Source organism: Primulina eburnea, chromosome 1 (assembly GCF_022965805.1).
Source record: "Primulina eburnea isolate SZY01 chromosome 1, ASM2296580v1, whole genome shotgun sequence".
Taxonomy (NCBI): domain Eukaryota; kingdom Viridiplantae; phylum Streptophyta; class Magnoliopsida; order Lamiales; family Gesneriaceae; genus Primulina; species Primulina eburnea.
The window spans coordinates 22936624-22959988 of record NC_133101.1 but is presented as its reverse complement, the minus strand read 5'-3'; the positions used below and the strand labels follow the sequence as shown (position 1 = coordinate 22959988).

General features: G+C 44.2%; 3 protein-coding genes across 3 annotated transcripts; 1 reads left to right on the top strand and 2 right to left on the bottom strand.

The window, feature by feature from the left end:
* Nucleotides 1–123: 123 nt before the first annotated feature.
* LOC140829392 (ubiquinol oxidase, mitochondrial-like) lies at nucleotides 124–4976 on the bottom strand. The gene is made up of 4 exons (XM_073192591.1): nucleotides 4549–4976; nucleotides 3344–3472; nucleotides 893–1381; nucleotides 124–500 (listed from the first exon to the last, which is right to left on the bottom strand). Exons 1-4 carry the CDS (start codon nucleotides 4846–4848, stop codon nucleotides 441–443), a joined length of 978 nt encoding a protein of 325 aa, XP_073048692.1. The 5' UTR covers nucleotides 4849–4976; the 3' UTR covers nucleotides 124–440.
* Nucleotides 4977–6191: 1215 nt separating this feature from the next.
* Nucleotides 6192–9422, top strand: LOC140805794 (uncharacterized). Its single transcript, XM_073162103.1, has one exon. The coding sequence runs from the start codon at nucleotides 6192–6194 to the stop codon at nucleotides 9420–9422; it is 3231 nt and encodes a 1076-aa protein (XP_073018204.1).
* Nucleotides 9423–17918: 8496 nt separating this feature from the next.
* LOC140829386 (ubiquitin carboxyl-terminal hydrolase 4-like) lies at nucleotides 17919–21586 on the bottom strand. The gene is made up of 6 exons (XM_073192579.1): nucleotides 21162–21586; nucleotides 20436–20549; nucleotides 19823–19921; nucleotides 19154–19339; nucleotides 18702–18883; nucleotides 17919–18629 (listed from the first exon to the last, which is right to left on the bottom strand). Exons 1-6 carry the CDS (start codon nucleotides 21300–21302, stop codon nucleotides 18224–18226), a joined length of 1128 nt encoding a protein of 375 aa, XP_073048680.1. The 5' UTR covers nucleotides 21303–21586; the 3' UTR covers nucleotides 17919–18223.
* Nucleotides 21587–23365: the final 1779 nt, after the last annotated feature.

Here is a 23365-nt window from a genome sequence, read left to right as displayed (position 1 = left end):
TAATATCGAAGAGCGTGAAAAGATTTAATTTTTATAAATTATTATGTTAGAAAACTCAATCTTTGTCATATGGCCTACTTTCTTTACTTCCAAGTAATTGGAACACATTAGTCAATCACATCATCATATAAAATTTTAAGATATATTACACACGCCATTCAAATTTTTATTTGCACTTACTGTACTCTCCAATAATTCTCATTATTGAATTGAACTCGACATACGGTGTATTTTCAACCAAGATAATACCAACATTACTTCATCTAACACTATATAGACATCTTTACAAACACCAAAGACCATAACAAAATAGTGCCTTTCAGAGAAAAGCCACCGTTTCTGCTATATCTGATCAATATATACCATAAGTGTTTGAACCACTCATTCTGCAACATTCATCATGGACATTAAGAATCAAACCACTTCAAACGCAACCGAAATTAATGGTACCCAAGAGGAGCTGGTGCCTCTCTTAATTCCTTCCCCTGGAAATGAACATCCTGCACATGACAATTTCATTCTGTGAATATTTCGTTATCGAAGCTGAAGGTGTAAAATTCTAACCCCATGCATATGATCTGTCATTCCTATGATCAAAGTCAGACAACATCACGAATTTCTTCGTACAAGATAATATTTCAACCAACCCAAGTCGTAAATGATGAGGTTCTCATACCATTTCTATACCTGACTATCTTTGAGTTTGGATCCTGGTATTAATTGTTCAGAACTACGTTGGGAGTGTGCAAAAGAAAGGCAAAAAAGATATGGTGTGGAAGAAGATGAAACAATAAATAAATAATAAAAAACGAAGGCCAAAGCATACAATTCAGGCATTTAAACATTATATTGCACTAACAAAGAAACGTTTAGGATGGTCAGCAGACAATACCGAAGCGAAATGGTTGACATCTCGATGGTGGGCTTCATCGGCCCTGATGACAATGATAACATCCTTCAGAGTCGCGTCTTTAGGAAGTCTCCAGTAGTCAATTGCAATAGCTGGAGCAGGGACATTTTTAATGGCACCACTTTCAATATCCTTCAAGTACTCGGTATACGAATGCACGGCCTCCTCTTCTAAGTAACCAACAACTCTATGAGCCAGTTTCGGAGACATCAAGTACAGTACAAAGAAGGCATTGAAGAAGACTCCTTGAACTGTGAGAACCAGAAATCTCTCGTACCATTTAGGCTGCACAAGCTCTACCATGGTCATCAAGTGCATCCTCTCGTTTTCAGCTTCTTCAAGTAATGCTTTAATCCAGCCACCACTTTGCTGAAACTTTCGCAGAGACCTGAGATGCAAAAGCATTCCTCCTACCATACCAGGAACAGCAGCCACAGTTTCAAGCATCATTGCTCGACATCCATACCGCCTCTGCAAAAAGAACCTTATGTATTAATGAAATCACTAAAATACATACTATGCTGTCAAGCTGAGCGTACAAGTGGTTACTACATTTCATGTTCATTTTCAAAACCATGCTTTTATTCTCTCAAAATAAAAAAAAAAAAACACTTTCACTATTTTCTGAAAGCACATTTCTGTCCAATTTCACTTTTTCCTACATAGTTTTTATTTTCGTTCAACTTTTCACCAATCCCAGAAAACTTCATTATTATATTGTATCATACTCTAAAAGAGTACGTTTTCAGATTTTAAAATGCTCCATAAGTTATTAGAAATTTATCAAACCCAACAAATTCTTGCATGATGGAACATCTGCAGTAAAAAACCGTCTCCTTTCAGAGAGAAAATGAAGCATATATTACATTCTCCAACAAAATTTTTAAGACTCGTTTTCAGATACCACACATCTAGCATGAATCCAAACATAGCCACGATATCCAACAGTCAAAAAAATTAGACATAAACCCGAAGAGGAAGGAAAGATTCAGAGTTTTAACTTTGATCCAACGGCAATAACCATATGATTTAATAAGCGAAATGCAGTTGTGATGTGATGCAGTTGCTTTCAGACTTTACTAATTCCAAATATCAATGGCGGTAATTGAATAGAAATGAGAAAAAGTGTGCATAATAGAGTTTACATCCATATCCTCCCCTCAAAAAACAAGAAGACGACTCCAAATGTTTTGGGCCATGAATAAACTGGTTGCGCTTTTGTGATTAACCCCATCTACATCAACACCTACACACCTTACATGTGTGTGCACAAATTATACTATGAATTTTTGACACATCATATACAGCGCTAAGAATTCACAAAATCCTCCAACTTAATCCAGCTCAAACAATGCAGCAATAGTATATTTTACCATCACCAAGCTCACCAAACCTTGTCAGCTCGTTACTCTTCCCAAATAACCAGCGCCAATGCCCACACATTGCAGAAACATATGAGCTTCTTAGTCATTTGACTCATTTCTGCACTCTTATATTTTAAATTAATTGATTGTGTCGCATTCAAGTAAATTGTCTCTCTTATTATCGGGTTTTTTCTTTCTTTTTAACGCCAAAAAGAGCTTATGGCAAGGAGGGGTGGTGGGAAAGGGCTGAACTCTGAAGGCAGAAGGAAAATAAATAATGGGGTTGATCCAGTTGGAGACATGGGAAAATCAACAAACTCAGTCAACGAAGCCTTCCTTGTTTTAGCTGAATTAATTCTCAGTATCCTTGGAGCACAAGTTAAATGGATGTATAATTGTTGAAGATCCGAAATCTTGTTAGGATAGGCCTTATCTTTTTAGATAAGATGTCATCTTATCTTTGTATTTTAAACATTGGTTAGATTAGATTAGATTATATTACATTAGGGTGCTATCCTTTCATTTCTATTTTGTATTTAATGTAGGGCATTTACCAATGAATAAAGTATAAATCATCTTCTTTCCTCTCCTCTGTATGCTCTCACATAAACTACAATAAGGTTAGCTAAGTGCTTGGGTATCCATTTAAACCATTGAGTTTTGTGAGTGTAATTCGTGTAAAGGTTCATACTACAGCGTTTGTGTATAGATGTATCTAAAAACAACTTAAACTTGGTGGATTTGGGTGCGGTTATAGGGTGGTTGTTGTTTTGCACACTGCTAAAACAACATAATGACATCTGCTCAGACACTCAATTGAGAACCTATAACTGATAAATATGAAACGAGGTAACCCAGGATATGGAAACACTAATAGATAATTCAAACAGGTGTGACTGTATTTCCTCAAACAATTAAGCTCATAATAAAAACTTATAATGAAATAATATTAGGGCTCACATATCTCAAGATAATAATCTAAGCAGCCGAATCCAAAAGAAAAAAGAAAAGAGAAAAGAAAAAAGAAAAAAGAAGAAACCGGGAGATAATTAAAAAAAAAACAGAATACCTTGAAAAATAGGTCTGTGGGAATTCTAAGAAGTTTCACTGTTCGGTATGCTACTTTATCAACAAATTTCTTCGGAACATGATGCTTGTTAAGATCTATTGACGCGTTTGAATGATAAGTTTCCCATGGCTGCACACAAAAATGAAATCAGAAGTGTTCAGGGACTTAGCCAAAATACAGGTAATTAGTACTCAGAAATCTGAGTGCTTGCTTGCATGATGTATTACTACACACTAAGACATCTAGATACAACTTCAACGGTTCGCTACGTCACAGTTGAACTGTTGTAAACATTAAAGAAGCAGTTTCTGATGTTTAATTTTCTATTCAATAAATAAATTAATAAGCCCACGCACAGCCAATCTACAAACCAGTCATTTCATAATATTTTTGTTCAAAGTCTAAATTAGAGATCATATTGTTATGTTCCTCTCGTTAAAACCATGACTTTCAAATTGGAGTTGGTGTCAAGAATGCAGCTACACATCTACAGAAATTGAGAGATCTCAGCATAGAAGAACAAATACTACATCTTACTAACTCCATTGAGAATCAAGACAGATCAAGCACTCCCAATCCCTTATACAATCTAATGAGATGCGGACCTCGTGTAAGGCACTATGGTAGTATGAGTAGTTCCAGATAGACAAGTTCATATATCATGAGCTGTGTCGCACCAAATCAAATTACTTGCCCAAACTCATCAAGCTCCCATCGTTTAGCTCAAACTAAGACACACATTCCACTCTATGGATCATCAAAATTCTGAAGTTATGCTAGCACAATAGAGTGATAGACTGTCCGAAATTAGGACGTCTACTCATAAACTGTTCCGAACCATTAAAAAATACAGATAAACATACGTGTTACGTTCACATTAATTTGGCAGCTTCTAACACGTAAACAGGTTTCCTAGTACAGAAACAACACCTGGGATGATTTCAATTATTGAACAGGATGTGATATTTGTTGCTTCCATGGCATATCAACAACTGCAAAAGCTTCAGAGAAACATGACTCCAGGCTAACGGTTGTCTCAGGCGGCAAAAGAAGTGCGCGAAACAACATACAAAAAAGATAAATAACAAAGAGATATGCATTCAATACACCAACAGGCAACAAGCATGCATCAAATCATATCTTCGATCCAAATTAAGCAGTAAAATCAAAGAGAAGCAGCAGAGCTACACGATCTATCATTTTACCATGAAGCAGTTCCAAACCCACTCAGTGCCGTCTTCTCTAGTGATCTTAGGCCTCGAGATTCCCCAGTAGCTCGAAATCCCACCTTTCTCCACCTTCTCAAGTGCCACGTCGTGACTCCCCTTCTTTTCTGTCCCCGACGCCGAACGCTCTCCCATCGAGCTCATCAACCGCCCCCATCCCACCGACAAGCCCAAACTCTGCCCCTTCGCCGCCCCAAACACATCAAACGAAGTCGCCGCCGCCGAGGAACTGCTAAAACCACCGCCGATAACCACGCGCTTCACCACCAAGCGATTCATCTTCGTAGTATCCCAATGAGCCGAACGTGAAAGCAGCAAAATTTACGTATGCATCGGGTCAAAAGCAAATAAGCAACGGATGCGCTGACTGAGGAGATTACGAAAATGCCCTTGTCCATTGTCCGGAATCCCGGGGACCGACCGTTTCTTTTTCTCCAAGTTACAGGAACTATTGTACTCTGTGACGGTTGCACGCAAGGTTTACAAATGTACCATAAAATTATATTAATTAATACCTGACATTATTTTAATTTTTTTTTAAAAAAATGGATATTTTTATCATATGATTGTTATATAATTAAATTTATTTGATTTGATTATTTACTATAATACTAGTGATACCCCCAAAGGAGCCCGGGCCCGGGTAAAGCTCCGGACCCGGAAGGTTCTTGGACTCGGATAAGTGGAGAGCAGGGAGGAGATACCAAAGTATGGTTACATGCGGCGAGCCGGTGTGAAGGAAGGATCCCGGGTCTTCACTGGCCCGGCGAGTTGTGCACCACGTAGCAAGCGACTACCAGGGGAATAACCAGTCAGTACCCGGGGTTATAGCTTCCCGGTCCCAGAAGTTCCCGGGTAAATAATATCCGGGAAGAAAACCCAATCTCTCCCTGGTCACCACGTTCTCCGGAAAACTCGGAACCTGTACTCCCACGTTCTGTGACCAAGCCAACATTCAACACGTGGCCCACTACTTTACAACGTGGCCCACCACCCACAATCGTGACCATCACCCGAACTTTGTGGGCAAGTCACTTACCCGATTCACCTATAAGTACCCCTCGCAGGTATTCTCAAGGGGCATCGATCCTTTTCTCTAAAAAACACACAAGCACTCACGAAGATTCTTATTTTCTTCCCAAGTTTTCCTTTGCGTACATCACTGACTTGAGCGTCGGAGTGGATACGCCGGAACAACTTCCGGCACTCCCCTAACGTTCTGTGGTTTCAGGGTTATTACTCAAATCATCCCGGGCGTTGTCTTTCAGGTGACAGGGAGCTCAACCACCCCGGGCCATCAGTAACTCGCATTAACATTCGCACATATATCTAAACACTCGACTTGGCAAATCGCCCACCCGGCTACTACCCGATTTGCCCGGTTGACATCATTGGCGCCGTCTGTGGGAACTGAAGCTCGAGACGTAGATACGGTTTCCACTCGCAAAACTACTGGGAACAACTCTGGTCCTCAGAACCCTGAGGGGGGTAGGGGAACTCAAGAAAATCCATTATTCAGTCACGTCCCCGAGGAGCTGTCACAACTAATTGCTGCCGCTGTCCAAAAAGCCCTCGATGAAAGGGTCCCACCCGAATCTAGCCAACCAAGGGACAGTGAGGCTATGGGAGAATCTCCTCTCGAGAAAGAAAGAGACAGGGAAGAAAGTTCTCAGACGTTTTCCAAAGCTCTTACATTCACTGTGGCCCAGGAGCTGAAGGATTTGAGAAAGAAAGTGAAAGAATTGGAGGCCAGGGCCGGGTCCTCTCATGCGATAACCCCGGTCAGCTCCCGGGGATGCCCTTTCTTCCCGGAGATTGTAAGCGAGCCCCTCCCCGCTCACTTCAAGATCACCAACATCCGGGAGTATGATGGAAATTCCGATCCCGAAGAACATCTCGCCCGGTTTGAAAATATGGCGATGTTGCACTGTTACCCTGACAAGATAAAATGCAAGGTATTCCTCACCACCTTGGTGGATTCTGCCCAGAAGTGGTTTGAAAAGTTGGAACCCCGGAGCATCCAATCTTTCGAAGGTTTCAGGGACATCTTTGTACATCACTTTAGCAGCAGCAAGAAATACAAGAAGACTGCCTTTAGCCTGTTCGAAATAAATCAGTTAGGCGATGAATCTCTCCGGGCATATATTCGTCGGTTCAACAAAGCATCCCTGGAAGTCCCGGCTTGTGCCCCGGAGACCAAAACTACAGCGTTCACTCAAGGGCTCAGAGAAGGAGATTTTTTCCGATCCCTGGTAAAGAAGCAGCCGGGGGATTTTGAAGATCTGTTGTCCCGGGCAGAAAAATACATAAACATGGAAGAAGCCCAGAGACAGAAAAGGGAATCTACCCGAAAAGAAAGAAATGACCGAGCTGGAAAGCCAGACGATAAAACTCGGGGAAGTGATCTCGGGCGTTTTTCTCGATACACTCCAATGAGGTCACGTCGGGACGAAGGGGTCCATATATGTGACGGCGATCGGGGAGCCTTATCATCCCGGTCACCCCTAAATTTACCACCTGTCACCAAGATGTGCTCTTATCACGGAGAATGCGCACACAGTACAAATGAGTGCAGAAGATTGAAGAGGGCCCCTTCCCAGTCGGGCCCGGGTGAGCCATTACCATTAGCAAAGAAGCCCCGGGGACCACCGTGGATACCTAAAGATGCGAGGTGCAGGCCGGGGGATATAGGCCCGGTAAGAAAAGAGAAAAGGGATAGTCCCGGGCAAACATACCAGGGCCGAGTAATTAAGGACGGAGGAAGATCACCAGTCCTTGGAGTGATTAAAATGATTTCTGGGGGTTCGACAGATGGAGATTCTAACCGGGCCCGGAAAGCACATTCCCGGCATGAGAGTCTTGGGGTAGATAATACACCAGGAGATGATGTACCGGTCATCAGTTTTGGCCCCAGAGATCTTCAAGGAGTCAGCCTGCCGCACAATGATGCCTTAGTCATCCAGGCAAAAATAGCGAATTATGACATTCGCCGGGTCTTCGTCGATTCGGGGAGCTCGGTGAATGTTATTTTTCAGGAGGCCCTGGACCAAATGAAGTTAGAAGATTATCAGTTGCGACTGGTAGAAATAACATTGTTTGGATTTGCTGGCCACACTGTCTACCCTCGAGGGGAAATCGTCCTACCCCTCACTGTAGGAACCGAGGAGCTCAGAAAGACAGTGATGACGGTGTTCACTGTGGTAAGTGCCCCTACCTCTTATAATATCATTTTGGGCAGACCTGCTATGAATGCTCTCCGGGCCGTGGCTTCCGCCTATCACCAGAAGCTTAAGTTCCCGGTGGGGAACAGAGTGGGAGAAGTAAGGGGAGACCAGCCATCTTCCCGCGATTGCTATGCAGAAACTGTCCGGGTGGAAAATAAAAGAGCCCGGCGAAGCGGCGAAGACCGGAGGGCAGGGAAGGAGGAGGTACACTCTATCCAACAAGTACATGTGGTGGAAGGGGAGGAGCAGGAAGAAGTAAGCGTCTTACCCGGGCAGCCCGAGAGGACGATAAAAATAGCTCGAGATCTGGAGCCAATCACCCGGGCTCAGTTGATAAGGTGCCTAGAAGAGAACGTGGACATCTTCGCATGGCTTTCCTCAGAGTTGGTGGGGATCTCACCCCACATAGCAGAGCACAAGTTGAACATCGTCCCGGGTTCCCGGGCAGTGAAGCAGAAAAAGAGACACTTTGGTCCTGAAAAGGATAAAGTGATTGCCGACCATGTGGCAGAACTATTGAAGGCCGGGCAAATCAGAGAGGTTCAGTATCCCACCTGGCTATCCAATGTAGTCTTGGTTCCCAAATCGGCCGGCAAGTGGCGGATGTGCGTTGACTTCAGGGATTTGAACAAAGCTTGTCCAAAAGATTGCTACCCCCTACCCCGGATTGACCAGCTGGTAGACTCCACATCGGGGTATGAGCTACTGAGTTTCATGGACGCATACCAGGGGTACCACCAGATCCCCCTAGCCCGAGAGGATCAGGAGAAGGTTAGTTTCATTACCACGGGAGGAACCTTCTGCTATGTGGTCATGCCCTTCGGACTGAAGAATGCCGGGGCCACATACCAGAGATTAATGGACAGGATATTCACCAAGCAAGTCGGGCGGAATATTGAATTTTATGTGGATGACATCTTGATAAAGTCCCGGGCACATATTGAGTTCATCCGTGACCTCGAGGAGACTTTCGCCACTCTCCGGGAGTATGGGGTTAAGCTGAACCCGTCCAAATGCACATTTGGGGTTAAAAGTGGCAAGTTCCTCGGGTTCATGGTCACCGAGAGAGGAATTGAAGTTAATCCGGAGAAAGTCCGGTCAATTACTGAAATGGCATCCCCAAAATCGGTCAGGGAGGTGCAGAGACTCACGGGGAGAATCGCCGCCCTGTCACGTTTCATTTCCCGATCTGCACACCGAAGCTACCCTTTCTTCCAGGCCCTGAGGAGGGCTAAAGAATTTGGCTGGGACGAAAAATGTGAAAAAGCTTTCGGGGAATTGAAGAATCATCTAGCCGGGCTCCCTGTCCTTGAGAAGCCCGGACCCGGGGAGAAGCTCTGGGTATACCTTTCTGCCACCGAGTATGCTGTCAGCTCTGTACTAATCCGAGAAGAAGATACGGATCAAAAACCGGTCTATTTTGTAAGTCATGCACTCAAAGGGCCAGAGATCAGGTATACAGAGGTAGAGAAAGTGGCCCTGGCCCTGGTTATCACAGCACGAAAACTACGCCCATACTTCTTGTCTCATCCTATCACTGTGTTGACTAACTCCCCTCTCGGGAGAATCATGACTCAACCCGAGGTCTCAGGAAGGTTGGTAAAGTGGACTGTGGAGTTGGGAGAATGACATCGAGTACCGGCCCCGGCGGGCCATTAAAGCCCAGGCCTTGTCAGATTTCATCATTGAGATGGTGGTCCCCGATACCGGGGAAGTTTGGAGGGTATTTGTAGACGGGGCTTCCTGCAAAGAGGGTAGTGGCGTGGGGGTCCTGCTGATACCACCTACCGAAGAAAAAATACGGTTGGCTGTCAGATTGGACTTCCGGGCCTCTAACAACGAAGCAGAGTACGAGGCTGTTGTCAACGGGATAGAAGCAGCCCGGAATGCCGGAGCTAGCCGGGTCATTATCTATACGGATTCACAGTTGGTAGCCCAGCAGGTAAAAGGAGTGTATGAGACTCGGGAGGAAAAATTTGGGAAATATCTAGCTCTCATTAAAGATTTGTCAGCACATTTCACAGACTGGAGCATAGAGCAAATCCCCCGGGAGAAAAATACTGAAGCCGATGCCCTGGCAAAGATGGCAGCTTCACTTTCTGGTTGTCAAGAGTCAGGCATATCTTACCACACCAACCTGGTCTCTTCAGTGGAGGCCGGGCCCCCTCCAGCCCGAGGAGAAGACTGGACTACCCCAATCCTTGACTATATCTCCCGATTTGGTCTACCGGAGGATGTTAAGGAGGCCAGTAAAATCAAAAGGAGAGCAGCTCGTTTTGTTGTAATCGGTGATAATCTATACCGACGATCTTTCCAGGGTCCCCTCCTCAAGTGCGTCGCCGGGGATGAATCCAATTATGTCTTGAGGGAGATCCATGAAGGCTGTTGTGGAGATCATATAGGGGCAACTTCCCTGGTCAGGAAGGCTTTGCTTGCCGGGTTCTGGTGGCCTACCATGCATCAAGATGCCACCCGGGTAGTCCACTCTTGCGAAGGATGCCAAAGGCATAGCAGCATTAACCACCACCCGACGGCCTTGATGAAGCCTATCTGGGCATCTTGCTCCTTTGACCAATGGGGCTTGGATATTGTGGGCTCTTTCCCTGTAGCCCGAGCCCAGAAGAAGTTCCTGCTGGTAGGGATTGACTACTTCTCTAAGTGGGTGGAAGCAGAGCCCCTGGCTAAGATTACTGAAGGAGAAGTTCTCAAATTTCTATGGAAAAATATTGTCTGCAGGTTTGGCATCCCCCGGAAGCTTGTCTCTGACAATGGCAGGCAATTCCAGGGGAATAAGGTCAGAGCTTGGTGCGAGGAGATGAAGATTACTCAAGCTTTCACCTCAGTTGCCTACCCCCAAGCCAATGGGCAGACTGAGGTGACCAACCGCACTATTGTCCAAGCTCTCAGAGCCCGATTATTTGGAGTTGGTAAGGATTGGGTGGAGGAGCTGCCTAGTGTTCTTTGGGCATACCGGACTACGCCTCGAACAGCTACTGGGGAAACACCATTCAGCTTAGTGTATGGATCTGAAGCAGTGCTCCCAGTAGAGATCGGGCAGACATCAGCCCGGATAGACACCTATCCGGAAGGCAATGACAACGCCCGTGCCAGTGAACTTGATTGCATTGAAGAAAGGAGAGAGAGAGCGGCGATCGGAATGGAGGCCTATCGACGCCGGGTGATGAAAGCTTATAATCAGAGGGTCCGACACCGAGAGTTTCAAATTGGAGACATGGTCCTCAAGAAAGCAAACCCGGCGGGAGATGTGGGCAAGCTTGAGGCCCGGTGGGAAGGTCCTTACAAAGTAGTGCGCAGAGTTAGCTCAGGCACCTATTATCTTGAAGATGGACAGGGCCATCCTCTCAAAAGGCCCTGGAATGCTTTTCACCTTAAGAAATATTTTCCTTAAAAGTTCTTGTACATCTTTTAATTATTTGGTAATAAAGATCGTTCCTGGAAAGATCATTCTTAAAGCCCGGAAGGTCCGGAACTCCGGCACATATTAAGGGCCCGGGTGATACCATGCCCCGGCTTCCCTCCGATTTATTAAGGGCCCGGGTGATACCATGCCCCGGCTTCCCTCCGATTTATTAAGGGCCCGGGTGATACCATGCCCCGGCTTCCCTCCGATTTATTAAGGGCCCGGGTGATACCATGCCCCGGCTTCTCTCCGATTTATTATTAAGGGCCCGGGTAATACCATGCCCTGGCTTCCCTTATTACTAAGCCTAAGGAACCGAAGTCTCGTTTGCCTATAAATTCAAGTTGATTGATCCCCTGGTACTTGGCGTTAAAATGGTATCGTTCAGATATTGTTAAAAGCCCGATTAACTTCCAACACTTGTGAATTTTTCTTATTGGCGAAGATAAGACAAAGACGCAGAAGAGGTGAAGAAAATTTTTCATTAAAAGGGAGATTATTACAACTACCATAAGAAGAGAAAATATAAGAATTTAAGGGGCAGTCTCTGGCTCGGAGTCCTCCTCCACCTTGGACTCTTCCTCATTCGGGAGCTCTGCGCCGTCTCCCGGCAGGGAGCTAACAGCCCGAGCTAAGTCTAGGGGGCTTTTCTTTCCCAGAGGCAGAAGGCCGGCTTCTTTCACTTGCCCTTTGCATTTGTTAAAGCCTGCCTTGAAATAAGGAAAGGCTTTATTAGTCACTAGCTGCTGGAATTCCGCAGTAGCAAGGAAAGCGGCCCGCCACTCCTCTTCTAAGGTGGCCCGAGCCGTAAGATTCGCCTCCAGTTCACTCACCCTCTCGGTGGCCAGCACGAAATTATCCAGGGCGTCCCGGGCATCCAAGTTTAGCTTTTCAGCTCGGGCCTCCGTCTTCTCCAGCTGAGCCTTCAGAGAAAGGATCTCTGCCCGGGTTTCTTCAAGCTGGCCCTGCAAGCCATTGATGGTAGCTTCCTGGCCCTGGAGTTCCCCCGCATGGAGGTTTTTAAGGTGAGCAATGCGGGCCAGGGAACCTTCATGAAGAGCGGTGACAGAGGCGACCCGAGCCTCTATGTTCTCTTGCAGGGCACCCATCTTCTCAAAGGCCACCCTAGCCAGCTGCCCGCTCTGTGAATAAACAAAGAGCACATAAGGAAAAGTATTACCGGTAGAACAAAGAAGTAGAAGTAGTGGAAGAAGAAACTTACAGCCAGCATAAGGTTGAGGCTCTCCAGCATGAGATCCCCGGCCTTCGAATCCTGAAGGATGGTCTCCTCGGCAGGAGTCACCACCTGCTTCAGTATTTGGAAGCCCATCTTCGAGCTCCCGGCCGAGAATATAGTCTCGGCTATTGCAGGAGGAGTAGGAATGATGGCAGGAAGGACCTGAGAGGATCCTCCAGGGGACACCGGGGGGACGGGCCCTGACCCCTGAACCACCCGGGGCTCAACACGAACCAGCTCCCGGGAAGCTTTCCTTTTTTTGGCAATCAGGAGGGGCTGATCCGAAGATTCGTCCTCCTCCTCAATTGTAATAACCCCGTGCTCCGGGGGCCCGGTGACTTTGGCAGCCCGGGCACTTGGAGGGGTACCAACCTGCCCCACCTCAGCAGGGGCCAGGGTCTCCTTCTCACCAGGCACTGGGGGTACTGACTCCCCCGCAGACGGGCCTTCAGTAGCCATCCGGGATGAAGACCCCTGGCGCTCTCGGGCCTCTCTCTCAGCGGCGGCAGCCTTCCGGGCAGCCTTCTTAGCTGCCTTTTCCTCAGCCATTTTCCGGGCAAAGGCCTCTTTCATCTCGACGTCTGCAGAAAATCAAGCAACCCGTTAGTCACAGGTAAAGGGTGAGTTAAGGAAATATAAATGGCAAGCAGAGGAAACCTACCGGAGCGGGAGGGGTCGAACTCCTCGATGATGCGACCGGTAGGGTCCTCTACCCTGGGACTCAGCCCGAATGCCATCAGGAGCTTTTCACTAAGGAGGGCGGAGGAGCTATACACTTTTCCGCCCACCACCTCCTCGCTCAGGGTGTAAGAGTCTAGGGTGCGGTAATTTTCTGGGAGACCGGGCTGAGCAGGGAGGGCAGAAATAAACCCAGCCGGGCACTCGGGAAGACGGGGAAGACGGATATAAAAGAACCGGCGTTTCCAGTCCTTGACGGAGGAAGGGATATCTCCGAAAAGTTTGTGGTGAGACCGGGTCTTGAAGGAAAAGGCGTAATCGCCAATATAACAGATAAAGAAAAAATTGAAAAGGGAAGGCTCAAGGGCGATGTCAGGGTACATAGAAATAAGAGTAAAAAAGCAAGTCATCATCCTGATAGCATTAGGATGGAATTGGTTAAGGGGAATACTCAGAAGGGAGGATATCCCAACAAAGAAGGGGTGGAGGGGAAACCTGAGACCATTGGCCACCTGGTCTCGGAAGAAGGTTAGACACCCTTCTGGTGGCTGGTCAGCCCGGTTGCTAGGGCCCGGGATGATGATGTCAAAATTAGTATGGATGGAGCCAAGGAGACGGATCTCCTCGGCTGATTTGGCTCGAAGGGAGCTGGCCATGGTGGAAAACCACGGCAGGGGGCCAGTAGCAGCAGCCTGGGCTGGAGAAGAAGCAGCCCGGGCTGAGGGTTTTGAAGAAGTTGCCTTCTTCTTTTTCTTCTGGGAGCTTGAAGACCCAGCCCCATGGGAAAATTTTAGTTTTTTGGGAGGAGGAGAGGAAATTGGATTTTGGGGGCGGAAAGCAGAAATGGGAGAAGCAGAAACCGGTGGGCTATCAAGCAGGGCCTCTTCCTCAAATTCCGAGGAGCCGTGGTAGATCCTACCTGACGTAGAAGAGGTATGAGAAGAAGAAATGACGAAGAAATGGACTTACAAGGATTGTTTTTGAAGAAAAACGGTGGTCGGAACGCCGAGGATGCAGCAGAGTTTGTGCAGGGTTTCGAGACGCGAGAGCTTGAGTTTGCTAAAGAGTGGGGAGTGATGGAGAAGGAGACATATATATAGGAACGGGGAAACGATCTGGGCCGTAGATCTAGCCGTAATCCGAAGGTCCGCATTGGTTCAGAAGAATACACCCGGATCGTGGATCTCCGCCATTGATCTGAATGGATACGGACGAACGGGATGCACCTTGTCAGCTGTGCAGGGCAGGTGAAAGGACGTGTAATCATGAGGGTGTCAGACTGATCGGCTCCTCGGAATATGGAACATCCCCGACCGTTGGGATGAGAGAGATGGGGCACGTGTCATCAGGGCGGTCTGAGTAACATTCCAAGAAGAGAGCCAGCATGTCATCTTAAGCCCGGGAGGTTTAAGGCCCCGGCATGTTATTATCTTAACCCCGGGAGGTTTAAGGCCCCGGCAGGTTAGCATCTTAAGCCCGAGAGGTTTAAGGCCCCGGCATGTTATTATCTTAAGCCCGGGAGGTTTAAGGCCCCGGCATGTTACCATCTTAAGCCCGGGAGGTTTAAGGCCCCGACATGTTATTATCTTAAGCCGGGGAGGTTAAGGCCCCGGCATGTTACCATCTTAAGCCCGGGAGGTTTAAGGCCCCGGCATGTTATTATCTTAAGCCCGGGAGGTTTAAGGCCCCGGCATGTTACCATCTTAAGCCCGGGAGGTTTAAGGCCCCGGCATGTTACCATCTTAAGCCCGGGAGGTTTAAGGCCCCGGCATGTTATTATCTTAAGCCCGGGAGGTTTAAGGCCCCGGCATGTTATTATCTTAAGCCCGGGAGGTTTAAGGCCCCGGCATGTTACCATCTTAAGCCCGGGAGGTTTAAGGCCCCGGCATGTTATTATCTTAAGCCCGGGAGGTTTAAGGCCCCGGCATGTTACCATTTTAAGCCTAGGAGGTTTAAAGCCCTGGCATGTTACTTTAAGTTCAGGAGGTTTAGACCTCAGTATTTTATCTTAAAAGCCAGTGAAGTTTGAGGAAAATACAAACATGCGCGAAGCAAAATATTATTAATGAAACCGGTCCCATATTACAGCTGCCATCCTAGAGCCTACATGATCTTGCCACTCTGACATCCAACTGTGCAGCTCGGGAAGGGGAATAGAGGCAAAAGACTCGGTGGCAGCAAGCTTGTTCAGCTGATTCCACTCCTTCCGCAACATGGCCTGTAACAGAACTGGATCGGTGGCCAGCTCTGCCACGTGCGTCACGTGGAGTTCCCGCCTGTATCTCCGCGCCAGTGCCCTCTGGGGCCTGGTGAAAACCAGGCCACCCTGGTATGATTGTATAAGATCCTGAATCTTATACCAAGTGGACATAACCCTCGTCATAATAAGTTCCTCGACGGTCCTCTGCAGAGATTCTAGATGGGCACACGTTTAGGGGGGCAGGTGTCCATACGGGCTGTACGGGCTGTTGCAGACAGTTGACTCACTTGAGCTCGACATGGCAGAATGATCGTTATCCTCTCACCTTCATCTATTTATAAGCAGATGAGATTCGAAACGGAAGAAGCCGAAAAGTTTCTGGGCAGACGAAGCGACTTCGCATTTAGGCAGGAGAGAGGTTAAGTGCAGCCATCGATTTGAGCACACGTATGGGGTCAAGAGACGCCTGATAAATTGTTCCAGGTAGTCAAAGGGACGCGAACAAATATCAATGTCACAGTGTCATTATTACCTTGGGAAATGGAGCGTCCCTCGGCGGAACTTTAGTATCAAAAATCGAAATTTGTGTATGGGACACCATACCAAGGGGCGGGGAGTCTTAGGGTATCGGCACTTATCCAAGCCCGGGAAACACGAGTCCCCGGCATTTCATGGAGCCCGGGAAGCACGAGGCCCCCGCAGGTGATTCACAGCCCGGGGAGCGCAAGGCCCCGGCACTGGGGTTAATCGCCCGGGAGATATCAAGTCCAGAAGTTTTTAGTAAATTATTTCAGATGGTTTTACGCAGTTCATGATGTGTCAGTGGATTTACAGTGGTTATAAGCCGAGTGGTGATAGAGAAAAAAGAACTAAAATAAATTCTTATTCAACCATATACATTGGTGCATACTACATCGTCATATTTCTCTTCTATAACAAGTACTCGCATCTTCAACCAAGCAGACAGAGGAGGAGTGGAGCCTTGCCAGAAACTGGGAGAACCGAGGATACGTTTCAGTAGCTTCAATTCTTGTCGGAGCATCAGCTGATAGACGCGGCCATCCGTGAAGATGTCCACCCACTCAGCTATGTGTAGTTGTCGGCGCACTGTCTTTAGTTTGGATACCAGGGCAGGGGTGGTGGCTTCCCCAGAATCATAAAGAAGTTTCAGCTTTTGAAGCTCTTCCCAATAGCGGAGAACTTCGTTGAGCACTTCATTTTCTATTATGGATTTTTGAGCTTCCAGGTATGGTTCCCCAAGCGCTTCAATCATCCCTGGAGTTCTTGAGCTGCTTGCGCCGGCCATGTCTATTGAAGTAATCAGCGGAGGATAATGGAAGGGTGGGAGGATATCATATATATATAGGGAAGAGGAGTGAATCACAATCGTTGGTTCTCGAATATATCAACGGTGGGAATGAATATTGGAAGTTGCACCAAGCAGGCTAAAAGACAGGCGTAAATATCGAGGGAGCATAACAGTCCTCGAAACACGAAACCTTGCGGATAAGTTCGAATTTTAGGGTTTTGTAGCAGCACCAGCAATAGTGTCCATCTCTCTAAAATTTCTATAAGGCTTCGCTCAGGGTGTGTGGACCATTTCTTTTACTAATCGGGACAGCGAGATAGACTCTAGCCCGACCTTTTTTAGGAGGGAGTGGTGATACCCCCAAAGGAGCCCGGGCCCGGGTAAAGCTCCGGACCCGGAAGGTTCTTGGACTCGGATAAGTGGAGAGCAGGGAGGAGATACCAAAGTATGGTTACATGCGGCGAGCCGGTGTGAAGGAAGGATCCCGGGTCTTCACTGGCCCGGCGAGTTGTGCACCACGTAGCAAGCGACTACCAGGGGAATAACCAGTCAGTACCCGGGGTTATAGCTTCCCGGTCCCAGAAGTTCCCGGGTAAATAATATCTGGGAAGAAAACCCAATCTCTCCCTGGTCACCACGTTCTCCGGAAAACTCGGAACCTGTACTCCCACGTTCTGTGACCAAGCCAACATTCAACACGTGGCCCACTACTTTACAACGTGGCCCACCACCCACAATCGTGACCATCACCCGAACTTTGTGGGCAAGTCACTTACCCGATTCACCTATAAGTACCCCTCGCAGGTATTCTCAAGGGGCATCGATCCTTTTCTCTAAAAAACACACAAGCACTCACGAAGATTCTTATTTTCTTCCCAAGTTTTCCTTTGCGTACATCACTGACTTGAGCGTCGGAGTGGATACGCCGGAACAACTTCCGGCGCTCCCCTAACGTTCTGTGGTTTCAGGGTTATTACTCAAATCATCCCGGGCGTTGTCTTTCAGGTGACAGGGAGCTCAACCACCCCGGGCCATCAGTAACTCGCATTAACATTCGCACATATATCTAAACACTCGACTTGGCAAATCGCCCACCCGGCTACTACCCGATTTGCCCGGTTGACATCAAATACCATTAACTTTTGAGTAGATATATTGTAAAATTAATTTGATTATGTTACTACGATATCATTAATTTTAAGTAGATATATTGTGAGACGATCTATCGATCAAATCGATTCACAATTAAAACGAAAAGAAATAATCAGAAAATAGACTCGTGACTCGATTTCCAATCGGTTTTGCTTCATGATGAAAACAAACAAGTAATTTGTTTCTGGGGCTTATAATAAGTTAACATGATTGGCCCGATACGAATGCATAGAACTTGGTAAGGTAAATCAAGTATTAGTCATTCTTATTTCTGTGTGTCTAATAACTGCTCCCAGGTAACAGAAGCAGTCTGTAACAAAGTGCAAATCCCTTCACTGTCTAACTGTACATGAAAACCAAGTCTCCAGCACGGCCACATGTTATGGAACTTTAAACCGAAACGAATAGGGGGCTCCCATTGTTGGATCAAATTTTATTCAGCTTTATCGCCAGCTATGCTTTCATACAAGAGAATGTATCCATGGTCAATATTGGGCGCATATTCGTTAGCTGAACCGAAGTACGTCTGGATAGCCGACTCCTCAATCATCTCCACAGTTTCGTCGTCAAAGAGCAGCCAGTGATTGTGACTTTTGACGAGACTGACATAATGCCCATGATTCGGCCCACTCCCTACGTGTACCACCACGGCAAATAATGAGTACTCGGAGTCAACATCGTCCATGGTGCAGGTGAGTTTTAGTTCCAAAGGGAATACCACACGATAGGACAACTTCTTGTGCCGATTTAGCTGCTCCATGTACTTGAATCGCTTGAGATGAATGACGAGGATATGTGGGGGTTTCTTTATCTTCATCCTCTTCTGTGCTTCTTGCAAACTGTGTTTAGCGTACAGAGTTTAATTTTTCTGACAAGTCTCGGTGAGAATATATGTCAAGAAAGGAGCCTACCTGCAGCACTTATCGCAGAAGAATTTATCCTCGGCATTCAGCATTTCAGTGGAGCTGAAGTTCTTGAGGCAGCTAGTAATTGAACTGTTTTGTTCGATATCAAGGCTCAGATCTAAGAACGTCTCATCCCTTGCTGTAACTGTCTCACACCTTAAACATTTTGTCTCATTGGTAAGAGTACCCTGCGTCTCGCCGAGAGTCGGAGATAAAATGAGCAAGAAGCATATCAACATTTGGCAACCACATCACGTAATGATTATATGAGTTCTCAAGCAATAAAAAATTACTAAAATGCTATGTATAAAAAAGCTTGAGCTCTGCTAAAAAGTCGTAACAGGCAAGCAACGATCATTTTATATCATGGTACAGCACATTTCTGATGTGAGTGGAGATTCAGTCAATAAAATCTGAATCCAAAAATTATCATTTTCATAAATTCCCAGAGTATTAACCTGAAAAATGGTGTGCACCCAGGAAACTAATGGTTCCTTCTTAACACCATTTATAGGGCCGTTGCTTAGCCCATTTGCAAGACCCTCAACAGCAGAAGTATGTGGAATACTTGGCACTTTTTTAGACTCTTTCTCCAGTGTGTCGACAAGTTCATTTAACAAAAAGTTCAAAAATTCATGGGCATCCTGCATGAAAGCATGGATTTCACGTCATCTTGAAGCTTGAAAAGAGAAAGTTATAATGAAGAAGATTAGTATATTGTAAAGTTCATAACCATCTATACTCAACATTTGCTTAATTGTCGAAACTTCCAATAAGTTGCCATCTAAAAGAACTAAAAGGTTCAAAGCTATATGAACAACCACCACGGCACCACGTAGCAAAACAATAAATGTTCTGAATGTTTATAATAAAATCTTTCGTGACAACAAATTCCTGGTGTGAATTTCAGGAATCAAATGAACAAAAAAAAAATAACTTTGGTGTCCACAAACACGTATCTAAACTTCGGACATGAATTTTAATCACAATAGATTAATGGTGAAAAAAGGATTTACCAGGAAACGTTTGGCACTCGAAAAAAAAAAAGCTTGGACAACTTAGATTCTATTGAAACCAACACAGTGCTTCCAAGTGGCAAAAGAAGCTATCGTTCACCAAAAACACACCTGATGCATGTATCCTCGGAAAAGGTCATTTTCTTTTCTTACTCTCTGTACAAAGCGTTTTGGAGCTATGACACCTGTTTTCTTCTTCTGTGAACTTATCTGCACAAAATTAATTAACACATTAATTTGCAAATCTCAAGAGTATGCCAAATTACAGGCATTCAAACCAACTGCATCACCAATACACAATGTGGCTTCGTCCCAAACTGATGGTTGCTAAACCAATCAGGCAAAATGAACCAGCCATGTGTTTTCCAACATTTCTCATGGATAGTTACTGGTTAACAAATGTCAAGAAACCAATGTTTCAGCCTTTCAGGTAATTACCAAAGCTTTTCTTTTGTTATTTAGCAGACGATGATTAAAACCATGAAATGAGCCATGAAAATTATGAAAAAAGTATTTCAAAGTGCACTTGGAACCATGATAAACACATTCACATCAGAGGGATTCTTTTACCAAGCAAGCGATTTGGCCTCGTGTATTAAGTTCACGAAATTCCGACAAAATAGATTGATCAGTCAAGTAAGAAGCTTATAAGCAGTTCGAATGCCTCAAAGATGTATCAAAGCAGCCAAAAACTAAACACTTAGTTCAGCAATGAATCTACTACCTGGAAGTACAGCTCTGCAAGACAAGTCAAGAGATTTTCATCTGCTTCACTTGTTTTGTTATTTGAAGAATACTCCAACAGTTGTTCACGAAACGGCGCACAGAAGTAAAGAGCCTGCAAAAACAAGTGATATCGAAGTAAGGAAGCATTCAAGATTCTCATCACGGTCATATAATAAAAGGCTTTTGCTACACTTCCAAAACACATTTCTTTCAGCACTCATCAAGGTAAAAACGGACAGGAGATCTCAGCAACAGCCATTGAGATTGCATTAAGGACAAATTGAGGCCATCCATGCAGTAAATAACACTTGAAATTCTGCAATCCAGTTCGTAACTTGAAATTCAGTAATCCAGTTTCCTTTACAAATGGCATATCAATTTCTTCCCCAAGACCAAATTAACCAAACCAAAACAAACCAATTTTTTTACTTCAACCCAATTTAATAAAACTCATAAGAAAATAAAAAAAATACATGGCAGACCCAATAAACTCTTTCCCTGAAATCGGCACTCAAGAAAACAAAAATCAACAAACCAATATAAACTTATAATCATGGTTGGAGGCTGTCCTAGCTTTTCCTTTTGACTTGACCACAAAAATCGAAATGACCAAGGAAAACATCCCAAAAGCCAAAACACACATCCCAAAACTCATCAAAAGCCCCAATAAACGAGAAATTAAAATCACAATAAACGAGAAATGAATGCTACAACAACATCCCACCTGGAGTACGCTGTTGCAATAGCAAGTGTTGCCGAAATTCTCCAACCCAAAATACCGCTCCCCCTCAGGAAACTGATCGCCTAAAGCCTTCTCTAACTTGGAACCTGTCACACCCATCGCAAGTGTGAAACCATCCAGCATATACCAGAATTCCTCTATCCCTCCAAACTTGCAACTACTTGTTCACAATAACCATAATTAATTCATCAACTTCAATCGGTTCCGAGACTGGGGCGATGGATATCAGTATGGATTGATACCTAATTCTTGAATTTAAGGAGTTTCTAGGGTTTGTGAAAATTGTTTTCTTCGCCTAGGTGTCCCATGAGAATTGCCTACGAGATCTTCTGTAAACTCAAAACGACTACGAGTTTTTGCCTGATTCGGTTTACCGTGAAAATGCAAAACCAATGGGACAATTTTAGAGCAAAATGATCAATAAATTTCCGTGCTAATAGTAAAATGTATTTGAGTTAGTCTTATTTGAGACCGTCTTACGGGTCATAATTCGTGAGACGGGTTGACCCTATCCATATTCACAATAAAAAGTAATACTCTTAGCATAAAAAGGAATATTTTTTTAGAGTGAGTCTCATGTGAGACCGTCTCACGGATCTTAATCCGTGAGACGGGTCAACCCTACCCATATTCACAATAAAAAGTAATACTCTTAGCATAAAAAGTAATACTTTTTCATGGATTACCCAAATAAGAGATCCGTCTCACAAATATAACCCGTGAGACCGTCTCACACAAGTTTTTGCCATTTTTTTATGGGTGACCCAAATGAGAGATCCGTCTCACAAATACGACCCGTGAGACCGTCTCATACAAGTTTTTATCAATGTATTTAGTTTTAGTCAAATCGATTTTGCAGTACCAGACTCATGCCTGTTTTCTTTTTTCTTTCTTTTTTAATTAAATTCGATATAAAAATAGAAAATTTTGAATAAATATACAATATTTTAAAAATAAATATTTTAAATATGATATTAACATACAACAATTATAATAAATTTTGATATTAATAACACGTTTTTTTGTATGAAACTTCGCTATACCTTGACCTGTATTAATAAATGATATATTTTAATACTTAATGTTTCGGATCTAGCAAAATATATGATTTTTGAGTATCAAAGATGTATGACAAATTTTGATATTAATGACACGTGTTTATTTGTATGAAAATTGATACAAAATATTAAATATTTTACATTAATATATGATATTAATTTTTTCAGATTGGGTACTAATATATGATATTTGAGCACACAAACAAGTGTAATAAATATTGATATTAATATATTGTTCTAATTTTATACTCAAAATTTTATCTTTGGTTCATGATCTAAAACAATTTGTTTTGCAATATCATATATTTGTTCCAAATTTTCAATCAAATTACTCTGTGTATAGATCAAGTTGACTCATCTCAATAATATATATCCGTGAAACTTTTCACAAGAGATTATTCTTATTTTATATGCACATTAATTAAAATTTATTGCATATATACTACAAATATATGACAATCTAATTTACGTGCATAGATTTTTTAAATTATTAATTATTTTAAAAAATTTAGGCATATATCCCATTTTTTTTTATAAATTTCTTAATATTAATTAAAAATGTAGACAAGGATAGATATATATTATGATACATTTCAAACTATGTGAAAGTAATAATATTGAATATTAAATACCTTTTATTAAATATATAAAAGGTTTTTTTTATGTTACTTACAGGTAGGGGTGAGAAAAATATCGAAAATTCCGGTATACTGCACATACCATACCGACACATACCGAACAAACTGAAACTAACGGTATACAAAAATTTTCAGTTCGGTATCAAAAAATTTTGTACGGTATACGGTATATATTTTAAATGTTTTCGATATTTCGGTATATACCGAAATACCGAAAATTTCGCTTATAAATTAGGGCATTTTAAGATTTCAATTTCTATTATGTTGTGTTGGGCTTCAGACTTTACTCCAACAATTTGGGTTTGGCCTAACAAACAAGGATTTCTTGTTTATCTCAAGTCTTCCTTGGAGTCTTGTATATTGCCCTAACTCTAACATGATTCTCCTCCAACCGAGGAAGCTTTTGTGTAGAGTTCGCATGGAAGAAGCCAAGAACGCATCATCATATGTTTGTCTCGTACCATTCTGAATCGCCACGTTGTTCTCCTAG

What these genes read in the sequence shown, in the direction of transcription:
- LOC140805794 (XM_073162103.1), top strand. Translation starts at nt 6,192, where the DNA reads ATGGGAGAATCTCCTCTCGAGAAAGAAAGAGACAGGGAAGAAAGTTCT.
- LOC140829386 (XM_073192579.1), bottom strand. Translation starts at nt 21,302, where the DNA reads ATGCTGGATGGTTTCACACTTGCGATGGGTGTGACAGGTTCCAAGTTA. An exon ending in TCCGAGGATACATGCATCAG is followed by an intron (nt 19,340 to 19,822) that starts GTGTGTTTTTGG and finishes GCTTTCATGCAG; the next exon opens with GATGCCCATGAATTTTTGAA. An exon ending in TTCTGCGATAAGTGCTGCAG is followed by an intron (nt 18,630 to 18,701) that starts GTAGGCTCCTTT and finishes CGCTAAACACAG; the next exon opens with TTTGCAAGAAGCACAGAAGA.
- LOC140829392 (XM_073192591.1), bottom strand. Translation starts at nt 4,848, where the DNA reads ATGAATCGCTTGGTGGTGAAGCGCGTGGTTATCGGCGGTGGTTTTAGC. An exon ending in GGGTTTGGAACTGCTTCATG is followed by an intron (nt 3,473 to 4,548) that starts GTAAAATGATAG and finishes TTTTGTGTGCAG; the next exon opens with CCATGGGAAACTTATCATTC. An exon ending in ATGTCAACCATTTCGCTTCG is followed by an intron (nt 501 to 892) that starts GTATTGTCTGCT and finishes TGTCATGTGCAG; the next exon opens with GATGTTCATTTCCAGGGGAA.